General features: G+C 40.9%; 1 protein-coding gene across 1 annotated transcript in view; it reads left to right on the plus strand.

The window, feature by feature from the left end:
• Positions 1 to 16695, plus strand: part of Zswim6 (zinc finger SWIM-type containing 6) — a 170468-nt gene that overhangs the window by 142276 nt on the left and 11497 nt on the right. Inside the window, 4 exon segments of the mRNA XM_038324049.1 lie at positions 7200 to 7379; positions 11617 to 11793; positions 12069 to 12215; positions 14897 to 15043. Coding sequence (XP_038179977.1) covers positions 7200 to 7379; positions 11617 to 11793; positions 12069 to 12215; positions 14897 to 15043 — 651 coding nt within the window.

Consider the following 16695-nt stretch of genomic DNA (forward strand, 5'->3'; position numbering starts at 1 on the left):
CTGGCCCCCCTAGGCTCACGCCCATATCAGAATCAAAATATGCATATATAGTCCAACTTCAGTATTCCCGCAGTCTGTCACAGTTTCAACACGCTAAAATATCCAAAGTCTCTTCTGAGACTCAAGGTAACTCTAGACTATAACTCCCTGGGGAGAAACAGAAGCAAGTACCATACCTCAAAACATTTAATAAACCACAGGTAAATATAATTGTCATTCCAAAAGAGGGAGGAATCCCGAGGGCATAGTTAGGAAATAATTAGACCAAAGCAAGATCAAGCTCAGCAAGGCAAACACCATATCCTGTAACTGTTTGGGACTTGAATTTCAAAGGACTTAGATGGTTCTTCCCCTTGAGCTTTGCTGTCCTCTGAGGCCTTCGTTCAGGGACTCCTCTGCCGCATGCCTCCCAGGCTGCGTGGCTCTCTGAAACTATGGTAGAAGAACCCACACTCTTCCATGCCTCTAAACCGAGCACCAAGTGGATCACACTGTGAATTTCAGCTGCCACTGATCCCTCTTTCCCATTTCTTACATCAGCTGCCAGTGAGCACATCTCTGCTTCTCACATCAGTCACAGAGTTTTTTCTTTGTCAGTTGCTTTCTATGTGCAGCACCATGGGCTCTATTGCAGAAGGTGGAAGACGGCTAAGTGTGGGCTTGCCCAGGGGATGCCTTTGTTGCAGTGCAGAGCTAGGGTTTTCTTTGTGGGCCTAATTTCCTTAGAAACTGACAGCTGTCAGCATGTGCTTTGGCTTTAGCATTGAACTTCCTAGTGCTCCTTCTCTCTCCATACTATACACTCTCCGTTTCTTCCTATGCTGCTTGTTCTGCTCACTGTAGGCCTGCATAAGGGGAATTAGTAACAGCTGTGCAACAGACTCACCATTATGGCGTCTTAAAATCTCCTCCACCAAAGAAATTGATCCAATACTTTTTAAAATTTTGTCAAGCAAGTTCTCAGGACATGGATAGAAGGCAGCCAGATTTTTCATCAAAAATTTCCCATGAATGGCCTCTGAAGCACCTGCTAATATTACTCCCCATTTGAAACCTTGATCTAGGGCCTGCCTAGTTTATCTTTCTCTCAGCATGATTATTTCAGGACTCTTACTGGAATTTCCTTCTTTTAAGTTCTGGTTTCAATCAATTTTCTGGCCCAAAGTTCTAGTATTCTACATTTTTCCAAAAGGAAAAAACCCAACATGGTCAGGTTCTTTATAGCAACAGCCCACTCTCTGATGCCAACTTCTATGTTGGTCACTCTTCTGTTGCTGTAATAAACATGGCCAAAGGCAACTTATGAAAGAAAAGAGTCAGCTTACAGCTCCATAGGGACAGGAGATTATACAACAGCAAGAGGTAGGCATGGCTGCAGGAACCTAAGAGCTCACACCTTCCACCACGAGCACAAAGCAGAGAAGGGAAGGAAAGGTAAGGCTACATAGTCTCAAAGCCTGCCCCTGTGGTGCACTTCCTGCAGCAAGGCTGTACCACCTAAACCTTCCAAGCCCTGTGACCAGCTGGAAATCGTGTTCAAATGCCTGAACCTATGGGGAGCCTTTCTTTCTTTCTTTCTTTCTTCTTTCTTTCTTTCTTTCTTTCTCTTTCTTTCTTTCTTTCTCTCTCTCTCTCTCCTCTCTCTCTCTCCCTCCCTCCTCCCTGCTCCCTCCTCTCTCCCTCCCTCTCTCTCTCTCTCTTCTCTCTCTTCTCTCTCGTTTTTTCGACAGGGTTTCTCTCTGTAGCATTGGAGCCTGTCCTGGAACTAGCTCTTGTAGACCAGGCTGGTCTCGAACTCACAGAGATCCGCCTGCCTCTGCCTCCCGAGTGCTGGGATTAAAGGCGTGCACCACCGCCGCCCAGGCCTATGGGGAGCGTTTCTAATATTCAAATCAGTGGGAGAAAAAGCTAGAGCTCATATGTGGCGTGGATAATTCTGAAACTGGGTGATGCGCACACCATAGATTTGATACTGACAGGGCCCTGGCAATGCTGACTAATAACAACATCTTACCACCTTCCCTCTGAGTCCTTGAAAGGGTTACCATTTCAGAGAAATAGAGTGGGAATGTTATCATTAAAGAACTTTTATTTTTATTGATTTTTTATTGAGCTCTACATTTTTCTCTGCTTCCCTCCCTGCCTCTCCCCTCCCCTTCAACCCTCCTCCCAAGGTCCCCATGCTCCCAATTTACTCAGGAGATCTTGTTAAAGAACTTTCCTGAAAGTAACAAATTACTTTAGGTACACTGGAGGGAAAAGAGATAAATGCCCAAAGTAGGGACCGTGAATTAATAAAATTTGGAGAATGACTTACTCAATTTGGTTAATTTGGTTATTAAGGCTAATTACCAGGCTTTGTAGTCATGACTGCTAAGATAAAAGGACCATATCTATTATGGCACTAAACTTGAATCTAGTAGGAACACCCCATTCAGGATGAAACCTCTCTTTAGGGAGGTGAGCGCAGTAAAAGGGTATATACAAGCAAATTAGTAAAGACTTAAGCTTTTTGAGAAAAAAAAGAAAAAAGAAAAGAAATTCTCCTGAAAAATGGAAATTTTCTAATTAGGGAAATGCAAGCATGAAAATCCAAGGCACATTTTATGAATCTCTCTTTTCCTTGGGTCTTATAGAAGTCATTGAAATAAGCCAAGAATACTTAGGATCTTGTATTAAAGGCTCCCAGCCTCTCTGAGTTTGATTTTCTCAAGGCTGCAGTCAGAATATTTGTAATCACCCCAGATTCACATGGTATCTGAGACACTCTCAAAGTGATAGTACCAAGAGGCTGAGCCTTTGGGAGGCGACTAGACCCATGCACTCTCATGATGGAATTAATGCCTTTTGAAAGAGGCCTGTGGGGCCATTATGCCATGTGGGGATGCCTCGGGAAGATGGTGTCCATCAGGAAGGGGCAGGTCTGTTAGGTTGTCTAAGTCTTTCTATACTATGAAACATACTGTGAAACATCACTAAATGAGATTCTTCACCGACCAAAGTCCAGTCACATCTGTGTCGTATCTCCCATGGTTCAGTTGGCCTCTTTGATATGGATATGCCAGTGTTGACCCATTTACTAGTTAGGGTGTTCAGATTGTTTTCAGTCTTTCTTTGTTCTCAAACTACTATAAGCACATTTTCCACGTTCCTGTGTGAATATGTGTGTAGGGACGAGTTCTGGATCCTGTGGTAAGCGTGTTTTGGGGTGACTGTCCACTACTTTACACTTCTGTACTTTGCCTCCTTGCAGTTGCGAACCAGTGGTTTTGGTGTAATTTGGTGTTTTTTTTTCAAGACAGGGTTTCTCTCTGCAGCCTTGGCTGTCCTAGAACTCTGTAGATCAGGCTGGCCTGGAACTCACAGAGATCTGCCTGCCTCTGCCTCCCAAGTGCTGGGATCAGATGGTTCAGCCATCAAAGGCTAGGCTTACAAACAAACCTTTTTTTTTCCTTGGACAGTAACCATCATAATAGGAGTATTTGCCTGTAATTTTAACTTACATTTTCTAGTCATTAATAATGTTGAGCATGCTTTATTTTCTGTCATATTGCCCAGTCTTCATTTCTTCTTTTGTGAAATGTCTTTCTATACTTTACAGTTTTCTAAAAACACGTTTTAAAAGGTAGAGTTTGCATGGGAAATTTCCTATCCACTGCTGGTCCCCAGTCACACAGAGCCTTCCTCATCACCAAAGCTCAAACACCAGGCTTATTTGCTCAGCCGATGAACTTAACACTGACACATTTTTACTCAAACTCATGGTATTTCAGGAGAGTTGATGCTTGTTTCTGTAACTGTTTCATGAACTTCATCTTAATTGGATTTTTGTTAAATTTTGACTTTAGTATCTTTTTATTTTGTATTATTTCAAGTGGCCTTACATGCCTGCTCCTAATATTGAATTAACTGCCTTTGCCACATTAAATGTGTAATAATCATAGATCTCTATCTCCCTCTTGATGTTATAGTTATTAACATGTATTTTATGCATTTAAAAATCTTTGAAACTTTGAATTTTTGTTTTGAATATTCATACAGATTTCAAAAGAACAAAGATGGCAAACTGATCCATTTCCTCAGACATAGTTTCTGTTATTCTTCCAGATTGTCGGCTTTCTTTATGGTGGTGTTTCTCTTTGATCAGGAAAACTTGCTATAAAGCTTTTCCCTAACACATCTTTCAGCAGTGAGTGCTGGCTGGATGCTCTCCTTATTCTGGGAGTGCCTGTGTTCCACCATATTTCTGGGTGAGTTTTCACTGCCCGTGGAGTTCCAGATTGGCTTTTCAGTTCCTTCTGACACTCAACCCCTATCATTCATTGTGTTCTGTCCTGTGCGAGTTTCTGGTGAGAAATCACCAGTTATTTTCAAATATTTGAATATAGGATATCTGAGGTATTCTGTAGGTGGTTTTATTGTCACTGTTTTCATTTGGTTTGGTTGGATTTTATTTTGCTCTCAGCAGCTTGTTTATGCTATGGTTGGTCATGGTTTTCTTTGTGCTTTTGATGGTGATTAGGCTTCTTAGGTCTGTAAGTTGATATCATTCTGCAAACCTGAAATGGTCTTAGTAATCATTTTCTTTCGAGGGTTTCTGTTTCTCATCTTCTTGGAACCCAGTGACACAAATGCTAAGGAAACCTTTGCTCTTTTCCCCGCCCGTCTTCAGGATTCTGTCTGGTGTCATCTAGGTGTCCTTGTTTGTCCACGGGGAGTCCCTGTCATTAAGTTCTCTCTTTTCCTTGCCATCGCCCATTTAGCTTTTCGTCCCAGTCAATGAATTTAATTTAACATACTGTTTTCACTTCTCAAATTTCTCTTTAATTCTTTTTATGTAGTTTTTATTTCATTACTGGGGATAGCGTTAGAGGTTTTTTTTTCCCCTCCTGAATGCTTTTACCTTCATCTCACAGACACAGTTCCCATGACTGTCAAGTCTCTAATTTCTCTAATTCTAACATCTCGCTCATCTTACTTGACATCTGTTGATTTTTCTCTTGAGAATTGACACATTTTCTTATTTCTTTGTAAGCCAAGATTTTAGATTCTGGACCTTTTGAATATTGTAAGAGTCAAGATTCTATTAAAATTCCCTAGAGGGTGAAAAAATTACAACAACCAGCTAAGATGATGGGACCATACTTGTCACAGCACTTGCGGGAGGGCTCCCGTGTCAGTGTGTCGAGCCAGAGCTGTTTCCGCTGAGGTTCTGTCTCGTGTCCGTAGCCGTGAGGAGGACTGGGTAGCCCTCCTCAACTGGCCTGGGCTGGGTGTTTCTTTCCCAGTACACACGGGGGAGGGGGTCAAGCTTCTGGTTTTTCATGCATGTGCCCCTGCAGTGTTCCTTGAGTGAAGTTATTAATCTTATGCCAAATCCAGAAGAAAAAACTGGGGAGAGGAGGTGATGAAAATAATAGCCACGTGGGTCACTTGCTGTCCTCCTCCCTCTCTTTGGCCAGCTTGCTGATGGCCATATAACTTTCTCAGAGACCTTGGGTTACTGCTTTTGACATTATCCAGAGCTTTTTGTTGTAATCATCTAGAGGAAGAGAGCCTCTGGAGAACTCACTCCATCTTTGTTGTCTGCAGCTACTTGTTTGTTTCCCAGCTGCCCAGACCCAAAATAACCACACAGAAACTGTATTAATTAAAACACTGCTTAGCCTATTAGCTTATGCATATTTCTAGCTAACTCTTACATCTTAAACTAACCCATTTCTATCAATCTGTGTATCACCATGTGGATGTAACGTTCCATCCAGTATCTGTCTCCTGCTGGGGTTACATGGCTTCTCTTTGACTCTGCCTTCTTTGTCCCAACATTTAGTTCAGTTTTCCCGCCTAGTTCTGTTCTGCCCTGTCATAGGCCCAAGCAGTTCATTCATTAACCAATAAAAGCAACACATATACAGAAGAACTTCCCATATCAATCTTTGACCATGTTTGCTTTTAACTGGCATTTGAAAAATTTAAAATGTAGATTATGTCTGTGGTTTAGACAATTTGAAGCTATTTTTTAGAAACTTTATGTATTTTATTTTAAATTATTTTAAGCTGTTTTATATTTACAATATTAGGTGCGCTAAATATGAAAGACTATTAAGCATCACTTTTGGCCAAAGAAAACAGTGTTCATTTTGTTTATTTCTGCCTTTTTACGCAATTGACAGTTAACCATCAAAACAGAGACATTCATGCATGCCTTCCTAGAGAAAACATATTGTGAATGCTTTGGGGGTGTTATTAATGTTTTAAAATTTGTAAAATATTTGTGTTAACTACTCTTGAACTATACAGAAATCATAATAAATTCATCATTATCTTATCTAAATTATGAGCTATTCCTTTCCATTGATTTAATTTTTACTTTTGAAAAACTAGGAAAATGTTTATTAATATATATTTTAGCATTTAGTAATTATATGAAGATTGGTACACATTCAATTTGCTTAGGAAAGTGTGCTTAATGGAGCTGACTTTAATTTGTTTGGTCAGATTATCTCTGATATGGTATTTGACCACTCTGGAACTCACTGTGTACCACAAGCTCCCTCAGACTTGTGACTCTCCTGCCTTAGCCTCCCAAGTGACAGCTCTGTGTCATCATGCCTGGCTTTAAGTCTTATTTGTGAAAGATTTATTATACTGACTTCTAAGCCTGAATGATACTACTCCATTTATGTATGTGTTTGTGTGTGTATGTATAAGAATGTATATACATGTGCACATAATTATAGATACTAATTAATAAACATAATGTTTGAAATTCTTTTAAGGATACTAGGAACTTATGTCCATAATATAATTTTATTCTTATATAATCTTTGTATAATTTTATTTTACAAACATAATCTGAAAGTAAATTTAATTTGGGGAAAGAATGATATGGACTAATATATTGAAGGGCCAGTGTGTACACTTCATGTTTTGGACCTTAGGATTGTTTATGCTATTGACTTTTGTATATAAAGTATAATACAAATAAGAAGGTGCTTACAGGTAGATTTTGTGAACTACATCTCATCTTAACGTGTAACAGCACTTTGAACTTTTATTTAAAATTCGGCTGTATGTTGTCTTGTATTAGAGAACTGACAGACTTGTGTTTGTCTTGAAGTGATTTAGAATTTTTCTTAAGCTGTTAGCCTCGAACCTTTTTTGTAATTTTTTGAAATTTATTTCTTTGTCCTTTTTAGGTGCTCTCTGGATGTGTATAGTATTAAACCCTCACTGTAAGTTGGAGCAGAAGACAAGCTGGCTAAAACAGCTGAAAAAATGGAACAGTGTTGATGTCTGTCCCTGGGAAGATGGAAATCATGGCGGTGAATTGCCCAACCTAACCAATGCCCTGCCTCAGGGTGCAAATGCCAACCAAGGTGAGTTCACGGTGGCATCCTGCCCATTCTCACCTGCTCTTTTGTGTACGTGTTTTGCTAATGTAATGTATTAATGTTAACAGATAATTTGGGGACGTATTTAATTCAAGGACAATACATGTTTACTTTGAATATATGCCTATATTTTAATTTTAAGTGAGAACACTTTTTTATACACATTGTAGATAGATATGATATTCCTATGTAGTGGTATATATTAAAATGATCTAATAATGGTTTAGTTTGAATTTTACTTTTTAATTAAAAATATAGAGTAGGGCAGTAATATTTTATTATGTAAACCAGTGTTGAGACTTGACGATTTCTGTTCAGTTCATATTTGGGCTATTGTGCATTTAATTAGAAGTTCTTAGACTTATAATATAGCAAGGGACTGAAACTGAGGGGCCTGTGATATTGTTGGCATTTGTATCAGGGAAATTGCTTATTGTGAAAGATTGTATAGTATATTTGGTCCCACCCACAGTAGGCAGATAGTGCCCCTCAGTCTCTGAGACAACCAAGAAATGCTCCCAGATGTTTCCAGAATAATCTGTTATTTTAACCTATTATTTCAGTTTCTCTTCCACCCTTTAAAAATAAACTACCTCTTTGCTTGACTTTCTTCTCTTGAGATGCTGCTGAAATTTCTGGTCTTTTTCAGAATCACACTCTTAACTTGTTAAATCTTGGCCAAATCTACTGTCATTTAGTAACTCATACCAGTATTCACACATGATGCTATGCTTGGTGGGGTACTTGAAAGCGACTTAAATCACATGATAGAAGCAGGGTTGGAGTCAACATTGGAAGGACCCAGAATCATACATTCCTTACTGGCCACAGAGGAGCTGATATTCCTAAAGGAGATGCTATGTGGTGTACTGAGTTCAGGTGTGCTGTTAACAGTGTTTTTGTCTTTACAAAGAAAGTCCACAGGACTAGTCCAATCAAAAGAGGTTTCAGGGCCTAGGAAGATGATTGGCAGGCTCTGGGTTTGTTTTTTGTTGTTGTTGTTTGTTTTTGTTTTGTTTTGTTTTTCTTTTTGGTTTTTTTTTTTCGAGACAGGGTTTCTCTGTAGTTTTGGTACCTGTCCTGGAACTAGCTCTTGTAGACCAGGCTGGCCTCAAACTCACAGAGATCTGCCTGCCTCTGCCTCCCGAGTGCTGGGCTTAAAGGCATGTGCCACCATTGCCCACTGGCAGGCTCTGTTTTAACTGGAGATAACCACCTTAGGAATTCAAGTAGTATTTGAAGTCCACCCTGTCTATATCATGTCCATGATAATGTTTAATAATTAGATGTACCCCTCATATCTCCATTTTTTTGTCAAATTGTCAGGTTTAATTGTTTAACATTCATTTTTTTATTGCTAGCGAAAGGTTCTTTGATGTCTGATCTTTAATCTTTTGTTTTTGTAATTGGAGGTTTTCTTAATTTTGAGTTTTGGTTGCTGCTATTTTGGAGGAATGCTAATTTGATATCCCTACTCTTTGCATTTTACTTTCTATTTATAATGTTACTTTGGGTTTAATATGAAAATTCTGTAGGCATTAGAAACTGGGATAGGTGTGGAGACATTGCTCAGCAGTTAGGAGCACTAACTGCCCTTGCAGAGGACCTGGGTTCAGTTCCCAGTGCTTGCGTAGTCGCTTATAGCCTGTAACTCCAGTTCCGGGGATCTAATGCACTCTCTGCCTCTGTGGGCATGGGCTCACAAGGAGGCAAAACACCAATACATTTAAAGAAGTGATGTGGCCTCCAGGACACCAGAGTTCATTTACAGTTTGGTCTAGGCTGTAAGCCCAGGTCTGTATTCCAGAGGTAGTATTTGCAGCTATTGTGCCAAAGGCACCAGCGTGTCTGCTTTTAGCAGAACTTTGACGGCCCTTTCTGAGAGGCTGTGAGAAGATCCGTTCCTGGAGAGGGCACTGGCTACCATCCCACAGAGGGCACATTTACTTATACCTAGAGCACCTCTCCAGAGCAGAGCCTGGGGACCTAGAGGCCAAAGCCATGGCATGGCACTGAGGTCACTGTGCCTGTGGGACAGATGTGTGTGACACACAGGCGTTAGAGTAAGGCAGGGCTTCTGATGCCTACCGTGATGAGGGTGACTTAGTAGACTAGTGAACGGCATCAGGATCATACTCTCCCAGGAGAAAGGCAGTTTGTGTTTTGTAGATGTGAAAAAAGAAGAATTACTCCCTTTCCACTTTATCAAATTTCCTATTTATTGTTATTGATAGTTAATTTTTTAATGCTTATGAATGCATATGTAAAATTTTTGTGCTTCTTGTGTGATATGGCCTCTGGTCACTTAAAAATACAGTTTTGTGACAGTTTAGTTTCTTTGTGGCTGTCGGTTCTGTTGGTATCTTAGAGCTGTGTGAGTTCTCCATTTTTCTCTGTGCTGCCGTAAAACAGGATCAGTGTGGTTTGTTCTTCTAAGAGAGCACACTACGTGCTCGTATTGGTACCCCACATAGAGAGCCAAGTCAGTACTTGGAACCCTTAGCTTCCTCTTTCACAGCGTATTATCAAGTTGCTATTTTGAAGTTTCTTTAGTTTTAAGTTTTACCTCTGCAATTTGAAATAAACAAATTTTATTTCAAATTTATTTATTTATTTATTTATTTAGTGCTAAGGCCATTTAAAAATACCTTCAGGATACTTGAATTTTAGGACATTTGATTATGAGAGGTCCCCAAACTGGTTTCTTTATTTATTTTGCTTGACAAAAGGCTGTTACAGGTTGGGCCTGTCTTCCAATTTTTCAGGGTGGTCATCCATCTACTGCTAGCAGGGATCCTAGTCAGGAGTCACAGAAGATGATCACTTATGTCTCTTTATCTGTCATCTGTGCTCTTCGATATGTCTTCCTCTAGATATGGATAACTAATGAGATCAGCCTGAAGTAATGTCTTTGATAGACTGCCAACAGCCATTGCAGGTAGCTGCATCAGTTAAACTCGTAGTAAGGGGTGTATTGGATTCTTAGCGTCACCTGGCTGTGGGATCCTGACAAGCCATGGTGTTTTCTGCTCAATTCCCCGAGCAACCCAGATAGATGAATTCTCTAGGCTCTTCTTCGCCACACACTTGTGTTTGCTATTCGTAGTTTGCCTGCTGTGTGCCCACACAGAGGTCCAGGGGCAGGAAGATAACCCTTGCCTATAAGGAAGCTCCACAGCTTGCTCCTTATTCAGTAGAGTTTCAGAGAGTGCAGGGGGACTGTACTTGATCAAAATTAAGTATACATAGATGAAACTATCCCCTGTCCCACAATTTAGTGGAGTTTTGTGCCACAGTTGAAGGTGAGTTTAGAGTTGGGGCCCAAGGGGCGGGAGTGCCTGTAGTCTCTTTAGGGACGGAGTAATCCAAGGAGCTGAGGTAAGAATGGTCTTTATTCCCCAAACATTTCTTTTCTTCGTCAGGTCCTGAACCTTGAACCCCCTTCGGACTGTATGCTTCTGCTCTCTTGTGATGCCCCGGCATGCATTGTGCTGGGGACATCACACCAGTCATGGAACCTGCCCAGGAGTCAGGAGACAGCCTGTAGGGGCAAGGTAAGTGCGCTGGTTTGTTTTGTAGCTATGTTGTGTGGCTTTGTGAAATGTTAAACATATGCATTTATGCCCTTTGGGATATAAAGTGGCATTTAATCATTATATCCCAAGAAGCATAATAGTTTTAATTGTGCAAAACCGCACAATATAGTTAAAAAATACAACCAAAAGCACAACCCTTATGCATATTTTTAAGGCTGACTGCATCTTCCTGAAAGGTTCCATGGCTGGTGTCGCATCTCTTGCACAGTGTTTGTGAGAGCTGTTGATCCCATCAGGGGCAGCCCAACACAGCACCTCAGAAGTGGGGAGCAGTGAGTTTTCTCTCTTTTTTTCTTTTTTTTTTTAAAGCCGAGTGCCTCTTTTGAGTATATTTGGCATGGAGACTAGACTTGACAATTCGTTTTGCAGGATGCCTTGAACTTAGCTTTTAGTGGCTGCAGAATGCTTGTTTCGATGAAACCAGTGAGTGACTGGACGCTCTTTAGGCTGACTGCCTTCTAGAGTTAGGATGTGAGAATATTCACTCACCCTTCCCCCTTCTGCTTAGGGGGTGCAGGACAGTGTGTGTGGGTGTGTTCATGAACATCTGGCCACAGAATGGTGTGACTGATTTATTCACATGTGAATAATAGCTGACACGGCTTTCTGAATTGCGGAAAAAACAGATTCATCGAACAGGCCCCATCGGACAGTGTTCACAAGAGCCATCGAGGCATGTGATCTCCACTGGCAGGATAGTCACTTGCAGCACATTATCAGCAGTGACCTGTACACCAACTACTGTTACCATGACGACACTGAAAACTCCCTCTTTGACTCCCGAGGGTGGCCCCTCTGGCATGGTAAGTGGCCAAACCGGAAAGACATTTCCATGACTTACTTCTTTGTTTAGTTTCTATAGCATTATTGGAGTGGGAGGTGGAGAATTGAGGCATTCAGTGGGAGATGGATGAATGCTTGGCAAAAGGGGCTGCAATTTTCATGCAGATCCCAGTTCAGAAATGGTTTCCCATATCATCTCATATGGTATTTGGGAAGAAACATCTTACCACGGTAGCCTGCTTTTCTGGATGTATCAGACAGTGTCAACTTTACCCCCTTTGGGTTTTTGTTGTAGAACATGTTCCAACAGCCTGTGCAAGAGTGGATGCATTGCGCTCTCATGGGTACCCCAGAGAAGCCCTGAGATTAGCAATAGCTATTGTGAACACGTTACGGCGACAGCAACAGAAACAGTTGGAAATGTTCCGGACTCAAAAAAAAGGTGATTGTAGACAAGGTTGTCTCTGTTGGAATGGGATTGCTGGTGAGGATGCAGCTTGGTTTTATATTCTGCTGGAAGAGAGATGTGTAAAAGCACAACCGTAGAAATGACCTGACTTAACTTAAAATTGCTTGGCTTTACTCCTGTGATACACAGACATTCATGCAGTCAGAACACCCATACACATAAGGTAAAGACAAAGGAAAAGGTGTAAATTTGATAGCATCTCTAAAAATAAAGGCTAAGTTGTTTTGGTTGAATGTTGAAAGAAATAAAAACTCATATAACTCTTTAAGAAAATTTTTATTTTTGGGATAGTTAATGGTATTTCTGGATCATTATAGAAATATGATGATTACGAAAGCCAAATACCTTCTCTTGTGCCCGAGTGTTTTAATTCCATCACAGAACTCTAGAATGACTGCCCACCCTTGAATCCCAGCAGTAGATTGCGGGTGGGCACTTCTTGGTCAATGACTACTTTCTTAGCAGGTCTCAGCAGATGGTCTGTCTCTGAGAGCCACTGAGAGCAAACCAACTAACTTCTAGAAAGTATTTATTTATTTATTCATTTATTTGAGGCAGGGTTTTGCTGTAGTTGTGGAGCCTGTCCTGGAGCTAGCTCTTACAGACCAGGCTGGCCTCGAACTCACAGAGATCTTCCTGCCACTGCCTCCCGAGTGCTGGGATTAAAGGTGTGAGCCATCACCACCCCACTTTCTAGAAAGTCTTAAAGCCTGGCATTCTTTAGCTTTATAGCCATAATAATTTGTGTTTGAGGACATGCTTTTACTAAACATGAAATCCGGCTTTGTTATTTCAAGTTCTACAGATGACATTGGATGGGCTGTCTGCTGACAGGACATATTTAACTTGTCTGTGTCTCAGTTTAGAAGTCTTCTGATTTTGAATAAGCACCATAATAGTAATGCCAAGGGTTCTCAGCTGCTGCCCAGATTGTGGAATGCATCTGCTTTTCCTGACTGCATACTCTTTGTTCCTTCTGTAGGCAAACATTTCTTGGGGTGACTTGGTTTTGTCCCCCCCCCTTTTTAAGTTAAGAACAGCTATAGTTACTGTTGGCTTTTGTTCTTAGTTGTGTTTTTAATCCTTTGGTACTTGGATTACCCACCTTGAGTACAAATAAATGTTGTTGGAATGGGCTGGAAGTTGGAGCAAGTGCTGCCTGTAACTTGTAATTCCCTCTATGGTGTAAGTGCTGTGAGTTGCTGGCGCTATCAGTCACAGGGTCACAGTGGAAGTAATACCAGAGCTACAGTGTGGACCACAGAAAGGGACGTGTGGAGGGGACTGGAGTGTCAATGGCCTCAATATGTGATGGCATTGCTCCTGCTTCCGAGATACATTGCTAGGCCCCGTAGAAGGCTTTTCTGAAGTCATTTCCTCTAAACACAGGTCGTCTCTGGCCCAGGGTATCTGCTTCTGAATAGTGTAGAGGAGCGCTTTCAGGCTGAGCAAATGCACAATAATCTGTTTAACGTAGAGAATTGGCTCATCATGGTTATGTCTGATTTGTTCTTTAGAACCCATGTTAATTTTTCTGAGGAATGTTAATTTCTTTTTTAGTCCTGTTTTGTAAGAAGGTTCTACTTAAGAAACACCAAATATAAGGCTGTTGAAGTAATGTACGGTTCACATTGGATTAGACTGCTGTGATTTTCTAGGAACCAGTTACGCTGTAGCCAGTCCTGGGCCATCTCTGACACATCTCTGCATCATCCTCCAAGTGACAACACTTGTTTCAGGCAGTTCTTAAGTTTTGTGAGGACTGTGTATCTGCACCTGTATCTGTCTCTGTGTTGCTGTTATTATTTGTTCTAATATTAAAGACAGGGTTTAGTAGCTGCTGTCAAGGTCAAGGTGTGCATTGGGTTAGCAAATGTGGTGTCTGTCTTCAGTGCCCTCGGGCATGATTTGGTTAGCTGATTCTGAGAGAGTGTTTCTTCGATTGCTCTTACCCACCTGTAGATGTGTTTGTCTACACACAGTTCCCTTAACCATGGGCAGTTGTTTTAGTCAAGCATAAAGTTGGCTGTTGCGCTCTCACGTCGGCTCTCTCTTCTCGTGTGTGCTGTGCGTATGAAAGTCGGTGGCAGAAACCAAGGAAATGACGGCCTTTCTGTGCAGTGAAGGGGTAAATCAGCAATGCTCAGTTGGGGTTTGAGTCAAACCCAGAAAGTCACTGCTCTCGCTCCTCATTGGGATGACCCAGTGAGTGCCGGGCACACAGACAATGTGAAGATACATGGTGGACCCAGCCTATGAGTCTAGGCCTCTTACCGTCTCTAATGACATTCCCAAGGGAGGAGGGGTGGCAGGATGCTTAGCTACTTAGAGAAAAACTCAGGAGTCTCTGTCTCTCTACAAAATGACAGTCCTGTGACTATTAGTGCATGATGTTGAACACATGAATTACACAGATGTGGGGAGCCATTCTTGGACTTAAGTATCATTTATATTGATTGGTAGATGAACTCAAAACAGCTCACAAGGTGGAGATTATATATAGTACCATTCCACTGTTGTTGTTGTTGTTGTTTTAAAAGGGGCTTTCCATGTGAATTAATTATTAATTTTTCAGAATGCTGCTATTAAATCAGTCTGTATTATCCTTCTCTCCATCTCCTTTCTCCCCATTTCTGGATCCCTTTCTTAAACAGAGCTACCCCATAAAAGTATAACCTCAATAACCAATCTGGAAGGCTGGGTTGGACACCCCTTGGACCCCGTGGGCACTCTCTTCAGCAGCCTCATGGAGGCTTGCCTCACTGAGGATGAAACCTTCTCTGGGCTCCCAGATTTTACAGGTAAAGCCTTTGGCACTTGTTTGTTCTTGTATTTTTCTAAACCCAGAGTGATGTTCAGCTTTGTTTTTATTTGTGTGTGGGTGTGTATGTGTGTGTATATGTATGTATGTATTACATAGACATATTTTAATGATTTATTGATTCTTATTTTATATGCTTTGATGTTTTGCCTGCGTGCATGTATGTCTGTGTGATGGTGTCAGATCTTCTGAAACCAGAGTTAGAAACAATTGTGAGCTGCCATGAGGGTGTTCTCCAGAAGGACAGCCAGTGCTCTTAACTGCTGAACCATCTCTCCATCCCCTACAGCATATTTTATAAAACCATGTAGTTAATAGTATCTGTGGGTTAGTGAGAGCTGAGAAGTGGGTAGTCATGACTTATGTAGTCTTCCCCAATAGGAAAATCTTCAGAATTGATGTAACCAGAAAAATACTCTCTTCTGGCACATGATACTACACTAAGAATTTAGTAGCATTTATGACTTGTCCAACCTTGATTAAAACATACATACATACATACATACATACATACATACATACATACATACATACATACATTCATAGACTGGGTACCATAGCATTCAGAACTAGAATATTTGTTTTTCAAGTTTGTCTTTATATGAAAAGTGCCTTAAAGTCTAATTTAAGAGAACTGTTAAATATCTTTCAAATTTGTCTGGCATCATATATTCCTTTAAAGTGGTGTTTTGAGATTTCTCTTTGGTTTCATGGGAATTCAGAATCATCCCTCAAAACATTACCCAAGGCAGGGGTGGGGAGAGTAAAATCATCCTTTGTCAGCCCTACGATGAGATGAAACAGGCTTGATTATCTTGTCCACCTTGGTGTTGCCCCTGATAGCTGCCTTGCTGAGTTGGGGGTGACTTAAGTTCTGTTGAGAGGGTGGCACATGTGAGTCGGATGACCAGAGTTAGGATCTCGAATGGAGGCTCCCGGACAGAGACGAGAGCAGCTCTCTTTTCCCTGACCCTGAAGCTGACTTACAGATGCTCCATTCTTCACTGACTTCACTGGGGTTTAGCATTGCAGTAAAAAAGTATGAAAACATTTTTTACACCAGTCTTAAAAATGTGCCATTATGATCATGTAATTTTTTAATGTTAACTTTTTTATTAGCATATATTGGATATGCAGTATAATGAGTTACTTGTAACTCTGGTAGCATGTAATTTTATTTTTAATTAAAATCTTTTTACTCCTTAAGATTAAATTTACTCCTTAAGACCATATTTTCTTACATCTATAGTTTTATTTGATAACTCATTTTCAATGAGAAAAAACCTATGACTAATCCCACAGAACATACACATTTTTATCATCCATAGTCACTGTTTAAAATATGCTAGCTAGATGGTGGTGGGATGCGCCTTTAATCCCAGTACTTGGGAGGCAGAGACAGTCGGATCTCTGTGAGTTCGAGGCCAACCTGGTCTACAGAGACAGTTCCAGGACAGCCAGGGCAATTACACAGAGAAACCCTATCCCTAAAATCAGTGGTTTTGCGGGGTGTGGCTAGAAAGCGATGCATCTTAAAAAAAAAAAAAAAATTGGATGTCTGGCTTTCTCAGAATTGTCAGCTCATTTGCTAGTACTGATTGGGACATACAGTTTGTATCAGACGTAACCTAA

Source organism: Arvicola amphibius, chromosome 3, assembly GCF_903992535.2.
Source record: "Arvicola amphibius chromosome 3, mArvAmp1.2, whole genome shotgun sequence".
In the NCBI taxonomy this organism is placed as follows: Eukaryota; Metazoa; Chordata; class Mammalia; order Rodentia; family Cricetidae; genus Arvicola; species Arvicola amphibius.